The sequence below is a fragment of the Ceratotherium simum genome, chromosome 25 (genome assembly GCF_057802395.1).
Source record: "Ceratotherium simum simum isolate JZ-2026a chromosome 25, ASM5780239v1, whole genome shotgun sequence".
NCBI classification, from domain to species: Eukaryota; Metazoa; Chordata; class Mammalia; order Perissodactyla; family Rhinocerotidae; genus Ceratotherium; species Ceratotherium simum.
Window position 1 is genome coordinate 8,940,517 of NC_141924.1, and position 14,526 is coordinate 8,955,042.

General features: G+C 43.2%; 1 protein-coding gene across 1 annotated transcript in view; it reads right to left on the bottom strand.

Annotated features, from left to right (window-relative positions):
- Positions 1-14,526, bottom strand: part of MEI1 (meiotic double-stranded break formation protein 1) — a 76,322-nt gene that overhangs the window by 60,315 nt on the left and 1,481 nt on the right. Inside the window, exons 2-9 of the mRNA XM_004437916.3 lie at positions 12,614-12,737; positions 11,732-11,782; positions 9,957-10,030; positions 8,547-8,652; positions 7,865-8,068; positions 6,540-6,670; positions 1,898-2,012; positions 713-829 (exon numbers count right to left, since the gene is read on the bottom strand). Of these exons, the coding sequence (XP_004437973.1) occupies positions 713-829; positions 1,898-2,012; positions 6,540-6,670; positions 7,865-8,068; positions 8,547-8,652; positions 9,957-10,030; positions 11,732-11,782; positions 12,614-12,737 (922 nt within the window). The remainder of the gene's footprint in view (positions 1-712; positions 830-1,897; positions 2,013-6,539; positions 6,671-7,864; positions 8,069-8,546; positions 8,653-9,956; positions 10,031-11,731; positions 11,783-12,613; positions 12,738-14,526) is intronic.

The window sequence follows — 14,526 nt, forward strand, 5'->3', positions numbered from 1 at the left end:
AGTCCTATGCCTCCTGAAAAAACTGGGTCAGACATCTACTCCTCCAGGAAGCCTTCCCTGATCCACTCAGGCAGAGCTGAGGGCCTCCCCTGAGCTCCCATACCTCCTGTACTTCCCTCTAACAGAGCCCTAATCAGCTTGTTTATATCTCTCTCCCCTTGCAGAGGACAGGAACCACGTTACATGTATCTCTAAATCTCCAGGTCCCAGCCTGGTGCTTGGCATAAAATAGGAACACAGAACATAAAATGAATGACTGAATGTCCAGTCTAAAAATTCAAATGTGATATAAAAAGTTTCAGACAAGAAAGGTATCACCAGTAAGGAAGAGGAAAGGACAGTTTCAAGAAATTTTGAAAGGATGAATCAGCAAACCTTAGGGACTAACTAGATGGATAGGTATCTGGGGCACAGGCAAAAACTGAATCCAAGGCTGAGTAAAGTTGTTAAGGTGCAACAGGAATTCATTTAGTGGCTAATAGGAGTGCCTTTCTCTTGCTAAACATATATACTTCTGCTAATCAGTGAAGAGCAGAACTGTGGATATCACTGCTTGTATAAGGAATCTGGTAATGAGTTCAGGCTGATGGAAATGACCAAACCCAGCACCCCACTCCAAGGTGTAGGCTAGTCCCCCATCATTGCTGCTGCTACCCAACTTCAAAGTGCTGTCTACCCAACCCAGAGCTAGTATAGGACCCCCACTACCAACCGTACACCGTGTGGCACTTGGAAAAGAAGAGTGGCTCTTCTGCCAGGAGTATCAAGCAGTTGTAGCTGGACAAGATAAGCACTTCACTGGAAGAGGAAAGATGCTCAAAGAGGAACTCTGGCCAGGGAGAGGGGGAGAAAACAATAAATGACAGCTGTGTGATCATGATCCCTTAACTAATAATGCTAGGGCCTTGGATTTATTCAGCATCTCACAGCCGTTACTTCATCTGTTCACACATCCTCTCCATGACACACGATCAGTAATTCACAGATAAACTTGGAAATGCCCTCAGGGTTATGAGTCTACCCTCATCTTTTTAACAGATGGGGAAACTGAGACCCAGAGAGAGGTACTGTTAGTGGCAGAGGTAGGACTAGAACTCAGGTCTCCTAATTATCAGGATGGGTAGCAGCATGATGCAGAGAAAAGAGTTTTTAGAACCAGAGAGGTTCAGGTTTAGAACCAGAAGAGTTTATATCTCTTCTCTGCCAATGATAGCCTTGTCAATTTAAACCAGTTATTTCCCTTCTCTGATCCTCAATTTCCTTATCCATAAAAAAGCAAAGATGAGGACCTAAATGTGGCAACATTTGTAGCACACCTCAGGGCACATTTCCTGGCTCATAACAAGCCTTCAAGAAACATTAGTGCCCTTTGCCTTCCTGGCCCACAGGTCTTTCCACTACCCCACACTAGGTGTTTATTCATATAAAAAAATGGTCAAATAAATGACAAAGATCAGTAACAAACTTCTCTACGTCATGTAAGAAATCTGTAGCAAGGCCGGCCCTGTGGCTTGGTGGTTAAGTGCGCGCGCTGCGATGCTGGTGGCCCGGGTTCGATCCCGGGTGCGCATCGAGGCACCACTTCTCCGTCCATCCTGAGGCCGAGTCCCACATACAGCAACTAGAAAGAAGTGCAGCTATGACATACAACTATCTACTGGGGCTTTGGGGGGAAAAAATAAAATAAATAAATAAAAAAAGAAATCTGTAGCAAGAGGATTCAGACTTTATGAAGCCTGCTTCCTAGAATGTCATGTACAACTGAACCTGCCACCAACCCATCCCTCCAGTACGCATTATCAAAGAACCCCCAAGAGGACCGCTGCTGGTATGACTTACGCGTCTCCAGTCAGAATTCTTGGGTCCTCGGAGGAGAAGGTTAGAAGGGGCCTCCTACCTGGGATGTCAGCATGGATGAAGGCCGGGGCATGCTTCGCCGGGGAGTGGACCAGCACCGCAGTTATACAGTGGGCACTGGCCACCTGCAGAGTCTCATCTCTAGAGAGAAGAAGCTGGAGAAACAGGCAGCAAAAAGTGCTGCAGTCACAGCACTGACAGGACCAGAGGGAAGTGGCCTCAGGGCAGCAGCCTAATTCGTCTCTGAATCCCTCCTGCAATACATGGCGCCAGGCACAAGGATGGTACTCAGGGAGAGCAGTTATGGATTATGGAAAGGAGTCTCTGTAAATAGCAGCAGGTGAGAAATAGAACAAAAGAACACAATGGCACTCAAAGAACACTAAAACCATCACCAAGTAGGGCTCAGGCTTTCACTGACAAAAGTATTTTCATAGCCCTCATCTGGTTTTGATGTTTGCAACAAGCCTGAGACATACTAAGGAAAAGTTCTACTATGACCCTCACTTTACAGAGTGTGCAGAAAAGAGTTAACACAGCAGGCCTGGGCCGGCCCCGTGGCTTAGCGGTTAAGTGTGCGCGCTCCGCTGCTGGCGGCCCGGGTTTGGATCCTGGGCGCGCACGGACGCACCGCTTCTCCGGCCATGCTGAGGCCGCGTCCCACATACAGCAACTAGAAGGATGTGCAGCTATGACATACAACTATGTACTGGGGTTTTGGGGGGAAATAAAATAAAATAAAAAAAACACAGCAGGCCTGAGACTGTTATCCTGCCTGCAAGGTTGGTCATTGACTGGATTCGGGAAGTTGGATTTCAAGAGGGTTCCTATCACTCCCAGAACTGATAAGAGTGGCACACTGTGACTAAATTATTTGTCCAAACAATGTAGTTTATGCTCAACACCTGCTTTCTTTCTAGGAGTCTGGAATTTTGGTATGTGCTAAGCAGAGGGTGCCTACATGACCAGCCAGCCCCCAGTAAAAATCTGGGCACTGAGACTCCAGTGAGCTTCCCTGGTAGGCAACATTTCACACATGTTGTCACAATTCACAGCTGGAGGAATCAAGTGCCTCCTGTGTGACTCCACTGGGAGAGACTCTTTGAAGCTTGTGTCTGGTTTTCCCCTGGACTTCATCCCATGCGCCTTTTCCCTTTGCTGCTTTTGCTTTGTATTCTTTCACCGTAATAAATCATAGCTGTATGACTATACACTGAGTCCTGAGAGTCCTCCTAGCAAATCACTGAAATGGGATCTTCTTGGGGACCCGCAACATACAGAGGAAGGAATTATAGCTCATCAAGGTTAAGTCACTTACTCCAGGCCACACAGCTAATAAGTGGCAAAGCTAAGGCAGAAACCAGGTCAGCCATGTCCAAATTTAGGAGTCTTCCCACAACTGAGATGCCTCCCTCATCAAAATTTTAGATCAAGTTACTCCTCTACTCAAAACATTTCAGTGAATTTCCATTATAATCTGAATAACATCCAAACTCCTGCCGGACACCATAGCTATTAGGACTCCGATAACACTTTTAGAAACCAAGAAAAGAGTTAACTGCAACCACAGATTTTAAACGTAGTAGAAACTGGCCTTCCGGGAGGGATAATGATGAGTAGAACATATACCACAAGACAAACGAGAGTGTGCCTGGTTTTGGAGCTTCAAACGAAAAGGACCAAATCACACTCATGTCTGATAGAGATTCATCTGAGGACTGCAAGCTTAACCCCTTCTCAGTCATGTTAGACTTAAAAATAGACACATGTGGGCTGGCCCAGTGGCATAGCGGTTAAGTTCTCGTGTTTCACTTCGGTGGCCCAGGGTTTGCCAATTCGGATCCTGGGCACGGACCTACTCACCGCTCATCAAGCCATGCTGAGGCATGTCCCACATAGAGGAACTAGAATGACCTACAACTAGGATATACAACTATGTACTGGGGCTTCAGGGAGAAAAAAGAAAAAGGGGAAGACTGGCAACAGATGTTAGCTCAGGGCCACTCTTCCTCAAAAAAAAAAATGGCCTTTCTGTTAGTATGTAAAGGAGTTTCTAGATATTAATCTTTATCTTGTTCTATTTTATACAGGAAACGACATGTGTTTTAAGACACTACTGATGTAAGGCAAACCATTATTTTATGTACCACTAAGAAAGAAAAAGAGCTATAATTAAACTATGACACACCATTGGTGGTAAAATGTCTCCCAATTTCAGAGCTGCTAAAATGTGAATAAAAAAGTGTCTTAAAAAAATGACATTTAACCATTAAGCAAAACAATGCTTCTTGGTTTAAAATGCATATTCCTTATTGTTGAGAAAGAAACACTCCAATCTCATTTTTCCATCATAAACAAAATTATGAAAAATCTATCATTAAAAAAATCCTAGTGACTTACCATGACCTATCAGGACTCGCATGACTTTCCCTGCTTAATCTCTAGCCACTTCACTTCACCTCCTACTCACCCTCCCATCCCACTGGCTTCCATCTGTTTCTGGAACACATCAAGCATTTCCCTTCCTCTGGCCTTTACTTGCTATTCTCTCTGCCTGAAATGCTTTTCTGCCCACTCTTCATATCACCAGCTTACTTTATTTATTTATTTTCAACTTCACTGAGGCATAATTGATCACCGGTTACTTTAATTCTTCAAGTGTCAGCTCAAATGTCGACCCTTCAGAGAGGCCCTGTCTGACCACTCAACCTATAGATGGCTTTCTCCACTACTATCTTATCTCCTCTTTATTTCCTTTATAGCACTTATCACAATCTATAATTACTTTACTTATTCATTTACTTGTTTATTATCTGCCTTTCCCACTAGACAGTGCAAGGGCAAGTGCTCAGTACGTATTTGACTAAATGAATGAATCAATGTTGCAAGAACAGGAACACAAACATTGATAATATATTCCTAGGGACCTGAACTTTGGGAAAGTAAGTTGATTACCAGCCAAAAGCAGGAATGAAGAGCATTAGACTCTGACAATAATGCCAGTATGGAGGTATAAGGATACATGCTGATTTTATCTTTATTTAAAATTTTGATATTTTGTTCATCATGAATTTTTTGCATTAACTTTGATTTCTTTTAAATATTGCATTAAAATAGTATTTATCTTGATTGCTGAGTTTTTTAGCAACCCCTTACATTTTGCACCTAAGGCAAGTTCCTCACTCGCCTCACCCTAGTCCCAACCTTGCTGGTTGCTGTAGTAAAACAGAACGCTGATCATCCAAAATTGCCAATGGAAGAACAGTCTCTACATAAGGATGGAGGCTGGGACCTCTAAAGCAGGATTCCTATCTCTACAAAGTTCTCTCCCCAGAGGGAAGTGCTCTCTAATCTCCGTCCCTGCCACCATCATGCTGCCTTGGTGCACTGTGAGGACAGAAGACCTTGTGCCCCTGCTGAGCCCAGGACTGAATGCCCTAACCAGATGTTACCATGGACTCCTGGACAGCAGCAGAGAAATGAACACAGAAAGAAACTCGACATGAGATTTTCCGGTTCAGACACACAGGACTTTCTCTTCAGAGTTCACAGGCCCTGCGGGGACCATTCTAGAGGCATCCCAGGGAAAAAAGAAGGAACAGTTTGCTCTGGCTTTGTAATGTCCACCTTTGACCTATCCCCAACTGTCCGTTTCCCACTTCTGACCAGGGCTCCTCCTCCTTCCTGCAGAAGGAGGCCCACAATCTGGTCAATCAATGATAGACCCGCTATCTGATAAGAATAAGTAGCTCTGCCAAACCCTGTGCTGAAGACTGTGGAGAGAGGCAGTCAGACTCAGGTCCTGCCCTAAAGAAGCTCCTAATCAATTAACCACAATATGGTGAGGTAAGCACTGTGACAGAGGGGCACCTTCTGTCTAAAGGAGCCAGGGTGACAAGGGAGCCCTACAGGCCTTGAAGGCTGAATCAGAGATCAATAGACAAAGGAGAGGGGAAAGGCTTTAAAGGCCAAGGGGAAGAGTATCTGCACAGGCACAGATGTCCTAGCATACGCAGGACCAAGGAGAAGCTGCGTATGGCTGGAGCACTGGTTGTGGGGTAGAAGACATAGGTAAATAAGGCTGAAGGGATAAGCAGGGTCCAGAGGAAGAGGGCTCTAGGTACCAAGCTGAGAAGCTTGAGTTTCATCTCTAAAACAACTGAGGTAGCTTTGTTTCTGTTGCTACATGTATTTTCCATTCTCAGGCAGCCCAGATATGAAGGGGAAGATGCAGATATAAGGATTCATGACTGAAAAAAACATACTTTGGGTCTTCTAACAGCTTATTGTTTTGGCCACTAAGAAAATACTGTGGCAGGGGCCAGCCCATTGGCGCAGCGGTTAAGTTCGCGCGTTCCACTTCAGCGGCCTGGGGTTCGCTGGTTCTGATCCTGGGTGCTGACCTACTCACTGCTCATCAAGCCATGCTGAGGTGATGTCCCACATAGAAGAACTAGAAGGACCTAAAACTATGTACTGGGGTTTTGGGGAGAAAAAAAGAGAAAGATTAGCAACAGATGTTAGCTCAGGGCCAATCTTCCTCAAAAAAAAAAAAAGAAAGAAAGAAAAGAAAATACTGTGGAAATCCTAGATAGAAAGAGTGGTGGATGAGGACAAGGCCCAGGAGGTATTTGTGTTTCCTTGTTATTGAACCTAGAAACCAGGAATCACAAGATAACTACCTTTTTGAGCACCAAAGGCAGTGAGGTCTCTCCTGGTGGCCCATCAATACTCTCAGTACTTTCCGCCAGCACAGACTTGTTCATGATCATGGACACAAAGAGATCATACTTCAGCAGCTGCCTCAGCAAACCTAGAACACAAAGGGGTTAGGAAGTGAGGCGAGAGGAGCACAGGCACCAGAGTATGCCCAAGGTAGCCCCTCATACATCTCCTAGAAATTTCTTCATGTCTTTATAGATATTCCTAAGCATTTTATTCTTTTTAATGCTATTATAAATGAGATTGTTTTCTTAGTCTCTTTTTCAGACTGTTTGTTGTTAGTGCATAGAAACACAACGGATTTTGTATCCTTCAACTTTACGAATTCACTTATTAGTTTTAACAGTTTTTTGTGGAGTTTTTAGGGTTTTCTATACATAAGATGATGTTATCTGCAAATAGAGACAATTTTACTTCTTCCTTTCTGATTTTAATGCCCTTTCTTTCTTTTTCTTGCCTAATTGCTCTATCCAGGACTTCTAGTACTATGATGAATAGAATCCCACCCTTTTCTGTGCAACCTCCATGATAGTACTTACCACATTGGACTATGAGCTCCCTCAGAATAGAGCTTGGGTTTGATCATCTTTATGACCCCAGAGCCCAGCAAAGGGCCTGGCCCAGAATGAATGCTAACTATGTGTGGCTGGACTGTTCATAACAGAGCTCTTGGCCCAAACTGTGAAAATAAACTATTGTTATCCATAGACTATGCTTTTCCCTCTAGCTCCTGCTCTGGAGCAGGCCCTCACCCAGTCACCAATCACAGTGCCCATTTGCTCTGTCCAAAATATGAAAGCTCCCTGCTCAGAAGCATTTGATAGATCTTGTGTACTTATGTAAGGAAGTAGCAGGAGAAGAGGCTGAAAGGGTACATTGGGGCTCCTAAGGAGCCTCAATAACAAGCAGAGAAACCTGGATATCACCCTGGAGGCCAGAGGGAGCCATAGATGATTTTCCCAATAAGAAACTGACAGTACATGAGATGCGCAGCGTGAAGATTAACTTGGCAGCAAGTATAGGATGCACCATGGCAGGCAGTAAAGACTGGAGGGAGAAAAATTGCTGTCCCATTTTCTTTCTTCTTCTTCCAAAGGCAATATTCTTAAGATGCCATACCAACTCTAGGCATCTTTCACAATCTATGCATCTTATCTCCCAAACCTATGGCTTCTACCCTTTGCAAAGCAGCAAATTTCCCCACCGCTAGAGAGCCAGTATCTCAAGTCCTCAAGCAAAACCTGGAAAGCTCTCTCTCTCTTTTCTCTCCAGTCCCACATCTTACCCAAGCAGTTGATCTGTAGTTCCTTTGTCTGGGCACCAGCCAGGGTGGAAAGGAAGAGAGGACACAGCTTCTCCCGGAAATGGCCCGAAAGCATCTCAGCTGCCATTGGTGAGGAGTATAGCTTCCCATAGAGGTAACAGACAGAAGCTTGCACCCCCTCATTGGGGTATACTAAACCTCTCAACAGATGCTCCATCAGGTTACCTGTCCAGAAAACAATCAAGGGGCCGGGGGAACCTCACAATGTCCACTGCTATTTGAAATTCTAAACTGTTGCCCCTAGTGGGGTAGTAACTACAATCCCCCACAATAAATGATTTCTGGGCCCTTAGTCAAAAGGGAAAACCAAAGCTTAGAAATATTTATTTGTATTTTACTGACAGAAAAAAGTGCTTCTATATTCCAGAATTAATTCCTCCTTCCACCCAAAAGGAAGGCTCATAGTACATACTTAATTAGTTTGTGTTAAAATAATGAATAGAAATAACACAAGACCAGAGTCAAGAAACACTTTTCAAATTGCCAACATAGAGCACATTATGCAGATGAGGAAAAGCCTGGAGAAGGAAAGTAATGACTTCCCAGGTGTATGGGAATGGACCCATACATTAGACCACCCAGATGGAAGTGTGATCAAAGCAGGTGAAAAGGTAGTGGCAGCTCTTTCCCAGAGGTCACTCACCGTGCTCCATTACAAGCTTGTCTGCCACAGCAGGGATGGCATCCACCAACTTGCCGAGAAGGGTCAGGGTAGACAGGCTCCCTCGCATGGAGGGCATGTTACACAGCTACAGAAAGTGAACACACTCTGCTCTATAAATTGGGATCAGGATAGATCTCCTACCAAAATTTATCTTGCCCTATCCACACCAAAGCCTGTGTTGTCCGTGTCTCTCACCATAATCGGTAATCAGCTTCTTTAGCTAAGTGTCTATCTCCCCTGTTGCACTGGGAAGCCCCTGGGAAAACGGGAGGAGTCAGATTCCTCTCAGAGTCCTCAGCACCTAGCTCAGTACATGTTTGTTAAACTGAATTAAAAATTAGCATATTTTGCCTTCTATAGAGCCAGAAACTGGGGGGGTAAAAGTTAGGAACATGATCAAGACAAAATTCTGGCTCAGTGCAAAAAAAAAATTATTATTACTATCATCATTAATTTAGCTACTATTATTGAACACTCTATTTGCCAAGCTTGATGCTTTAGGGAGAGTCGATATATATTTCACCTTTTCTACTGACTAGGTGTAGCACCTTAAGTAAGAGTCTTGACTCTTCTGGTGAGAAATAATAATAGTACCAACTTCACAGGGTTGTTGGGAGGACTGAATGAGATATTGCATGTAAAGCACCTAACACAGTGCCTAGCATATGGAAAGTGCTCAAAAGTGTAAAGTGGCATCATCATAATGATAAATACTGATACATATAATTATAAATTCAATCTAATATATTAATCACATGCAGAGTAATTGTAATGATGTGATAATTTAATTTATAATTAAATGATGCTCTTGATGGTGCTAAGATGAACAATTGTCCTCTTTCTGCAAAAAAAATAAAAAGTGATTGATATTCCTGAATCTTAAACACAATGCAAAAGCTGCTTGCTTAATTGATATCTTTGACTACGTTGAAGAAAGCATATTAAACACAGCCACTCAACACTTACCTTAGATGCTGACCAAAGCAAATGCCTTTAGTACAAAATACCACATGTGATTTAAACCAAATAAAAATACTAAGCCAAGACATAGTGAACATATTTCCTTGATAAATTCATCAGGGAAATCTGTTGTATTTAGAAGGATATAGAGAATGGCCATCAGGTGATTATGCCAAAAAGATGGGGCTTCACCACATGAAGGCAGCATTTGGGAGATTGAAAGAGGAAGGAAGGAAGCTGCAAAGAGTACTGGAGCAGGAACAGAAGACCCAGGCCCTCGCTCTGGTTCTGCCACCAACTCAGTGACCTCAGGTAAGTCCCTTTTCCTCTCTGGAGTTCAATCTCCCCAACTATCCAAAGAAGGATTGGCCCAGCTCTGACATCTGAGGATTCTGAGGGGTACTCAAGAACCCACAGCTATTTACTGACCTCTTTGTGGCACTCATCCAGCAGGCAATGAACGGTCTGCTCTAACTTCAGCTGAGTTGTAAGCTGGATAAGAACTGAGCAGACACAACAGCATTACTAATCAGAAGACAACTCCTGGCCCAGAGTTCACCTTTCATAGCCCTTCTACTCAAAGTCATTTATTTGCTTGTGTTAATTCATATTAGTCTTTTCTCTCTCTGTGTGTACATCCAAACCAAAGGATTTCTGGCTTCTTCATCGTTTTCTATCAGTGGTTCACAAGTAGGCTGCACATTAGAATCACCTAGGAAGCTTTAAAAAATGCTGATGCCCAAGTTCCACCCCAGACCAACTAAATAAGAATCTCTAGAGAAAGAGCCTAAGAATCTGGATATTTTTAAAGTTCCCCAGGGAAGTCTACTGTGAAGCCAAGGTTGAAAACTACTATTTTATATTATCTCTACTTTTTTCCTTCCTCAGGATTGCTCCTTCATATACTAGAAAACAGAATTACGAGTGAGTTCCTGTGCCAATAATTGCCAACAATATTTTATCTCTTGACCCCAAACCCGCCCTTCTATACAATCATTTGTAATACTCTGCTGGTGTCTTTGAGGAGGGGTAGAGAAGCTGGCTCTGCAAGTGCAGGAAGAGCTGCAAACTAGATTCAGCTGCTGCTGTGGGAAGGTTCTGAAGGGTAAAGCAGCATTCTAGGATAACGCTCAAAAAAACAGGAAGAAGGCAGAAAGCAAACAGGAAACAGTGAGGAAGGAGCAAGTCCTTCTTCTCCCTCTAGCTTTGCAGTCTCCATCTAGTGCCCTCCACTTCAGTGAAGTTCTTGGGGTGATGAGGGCTCTGCAAGCTATGCTGGCACCAACCAGAAGTGGATGGCTTTAGGATTATAACCCCACTCAAGAGCGGCCTTGAGGAAAATGGTGAAGAGAAATCTCCCCAACCCTGCCAGTGGTCAGAACTTCAAGTGGTACATTTATTTGTCCACATTGTCTAGACTGAGAGATGATATTGACTTATGATCTATTACAGCTGCTGGCAGTTATAGCTGCTAACCGTGTGGCTGGATGGCCATGGACCCAGCAACAGCCAAGAAGCATCCTCTCTTCAGAGGTCTGAGTTTCATATATGGGGTCCTTCCTCCAAACTTGTAAATTTCAATAATTCCAATCTCTCCTTTTGTTTCCAATCTCTCCTAGGGCTGGGGGCTGCTTTCCGAAATGCTACCTCCATGAAAACTTGGTGTTCTCTTTTTTTTGCCTTCAGTTACCTAATTAATATTTCTTTACGTTAAAGTTTTTTCTGTTCAAATAACTTGTGTGGTTTCTATTTCCTGTCTAGACCCTAACTGATACAGTTCTTGCTCTTTCTGCAACAATCCTCTCATCCCAATGCTCGTCTTCCTTCTTCTTGAGCCCTTTATAGGTAAACCCACATACTTCCACAGCTTTAACCACCATCTATGTGCAGACAACTTCCAACCAACTAATATGTAATAAGAACAGAGTTTTGTACACGCTTGTGTAACATCGGCTCTCATTATTTACCAGCCAATCGCTCCTTCAGATTATAAACTCTTAGAGGGCAGGAACCATGTCTTATCCATCTATGTATCCCTAGTGTCTGATAACGGTATTTGACACAGAGTAGACGCCCAAGAAAGAAATGTAGAATTAATGATTGACAACTAATTGAGTTTTCTTTATCTGTCTCTAAAATAGAATTTCATCAAGGTCTCAAATATCCTCAGCTTCAAATGCTAGGTACACACAGTTTTATCTTACCCTCAATACAGAGGTCTGTTACACTCCCATCTTCCACATTGCATAACAGTCCTTGGAGCAGAGGGAGGCAAGAGGGGGATGGTTAATAGTTAAAAGAGAAACAAACCCACAAAGGCACACTGTGAATTCTAAGATTAATAGCAGCTTTAAGCAATGTCCCAGCTAAATTCTATCCTCAGCACCAAACACCTAGACTTTCAATGACCCACTCTGGCTTTAAAAGGATAAAAACAGTCAGCGTGGCACAGCACAAAAACTGTGCGCTCTGGAGTCTGTACCAGACCTGGGGTAAAATTCCATTTCTGCCAGTTGTTAGCTATGACCTCCCTGAGGCTTGGGGATTATGCTCGCTCCCCTAAAGGACTGTCTTGGCAGTTAAAAGCCTGAAAAGCCTCTAGCAGAAAAAAGCACCCAAAACGCGCTAGCTCCCCTCCTCCCTGAAACAGCTCATTCCATAGGACATTATAATTGTATTAAAAGAAGGGACCTTTTAATCCACCTCATTTTACATTTGAAGAAATTAAAGCACAGAAGAGGGGAAATAAGTCAATCAGGGTCACACCCAGATCAGCAGATTCCAGTCTGGACTTGATCCTGTTCAAAGACCATACAGACTGGACTCTTTGAAAGATCACACATTTCCCATATTCATCTTCACACTTTTACTAACCTGTTAGTTGCAGCAAAGCCCGTTGCCATACAACGTATCTCCAAAAGGGGACTATTTCTTCATCATCATGACAAAACAATTTGCTAATAAGTTAAACTGTTACATCGCAAAAAGTCTAAATTATATTTCCAAGAACATTTCTCCAAGACCCCAAAAGCAAATATACGTGACACACATTCAAAATTCACGCCAAGTTTCCCTTTTAATCTCACCGAAAAGCATGCATATGAAGTGGATACAGACTCTCTGATCCTGAGCCACCAGCTGCATGACCACAGAGGCATGCCTCATGAGGGCATCTCGGAAGCAGGACAGCACATGCTTCTTGCGCACCAACTTGGGGCAGAGGAAGAAAAATATTCAATGACAGCCAAGTCTCAGCCATTCTGAACACAAACAATTGTAACTTTCAAACATAATTAGAAGATGATACTGGAGGGATCATCTAAACTATGGTAAGATAATACTCCCTGAAGGGAATATGGAAAGGGGCATCATTTACACACAGGAATCCATGTGTTCATACATAGGATTATACATGAGCTAAGGTTCCTAATACCCTATATTTACATAGCACTTTACTGTTCACAAATCACTCCTTCGTCTACTAGCTCATTTAAGCCTAACCAGTTGGTGAAACAAGCAAAAATAGGTATTATTATCACCATTTTAGGGATGAGAAAACTGAGGCTCAGACACTTTCCCAAGGACTCAAATCTAAGTCTCCAACCAGGTCTCGTCCAAGGTCAGTCAGTGCTCTTTCCACTTCAACAGTCCAGGAGAGTGATACTGGGGACCCTTCATGAGCCTCACAGAGGTGGGTAGAGAAAACGCATCCTTCCAGTCAACACAGACATAAATCTTCACAGACAAATCACCTCCCTGTACAGGAAACTGGGTAGTAGCTGTGCAAAGTGGTCAAGATAGTAGCAAAAGTTAGGTTGAAAAAGGGGTGTGCAGCAAGGATAGAATAGGAAGACGAGTAGACAGACTACATCACCCCTTCAATTGGTGAGAGCTGAAGCTAAGAAAAGTGCATTCAATAAAAGGTGGAGAAGTTGCATCTCTTATTGCCTCTCACTTGTGCTATTCCAAGTCTCCCGTTTTCCTTCACCAATTCCTCCTACATAATACATTAAGCTAGTGACCTAAATGAGTCACTCAAAAAATCTCAATGACTCTTCTTCACCTGACAGATTAAGTCCAAGCTTCCTAGCTTGGATTCAGACTCTTCAAGAAACTGATCTTAACCTGGCTGTCCAATCTCAGCTCCCTCAACTTCCCTTCAAACACTCTGATTACCTCCCCAAAGTCATCCTTGCTAATACCTACCTCCTGAGATAAGCTCTCCCATCTCCTCTGGTCCAAATCTCACCCACCTTCTCAAGCCTAATTCAAATGCTTCCTCCTCTAAAAAACCTTTCCAAATTTCCCTCCTTATCCCACACAGCACTTGACCACAAATATGTCCAACTTCTAAATTCCCAGTAATGTGTTCTCTTATTTTCTCCCCTATCTCACTGTCATCTCTGTATCTCTGACTCACTATCCAAGAATGGCAACCTCAGAACTTCTGGCCTTAATGATATCTCAGACGTTTATCAGCTAGCCCAGTGGTTCTCAGAGTGTAGCCTGGGGACACCTGAGGATGCCCAAAACCCTTTCAGGGGATCCAAGAGGTCAAAATTATTTTCATATAATATTAAGACGCTATTTTCCTTTTTTACTCTTATTCTCTCACAAGTGTACAGTAGTTTCAAAGATTACATGACATATGATATCATAACAGATTAAATGCAGAAATATATGAGAATCAGCTGTCTTCTATCAAGCCAGACATTAAAGAGACTTGCTAAAATGTCAAACAAAGCCACTCCTTTCACTATCTTTTTTGTTTTGGAAAAGACAGTTATTTTCATTTTTAAAATTACTTATGCCACAGAACTGTACACTTAAAATGGTTAAAACGAGGACCTGTCCACTGGCATAATGGTTAAGTTCGCACGCTCTGCTTTGGCAGCCCAGGGTTCGCAGGTTTGAATCCCGGGACGGACCTACACACCGCTCATCAAGCCATGCTGTGGTGGCCCCATATACAAGACAGAGGAAGATGGGCACAGATGTT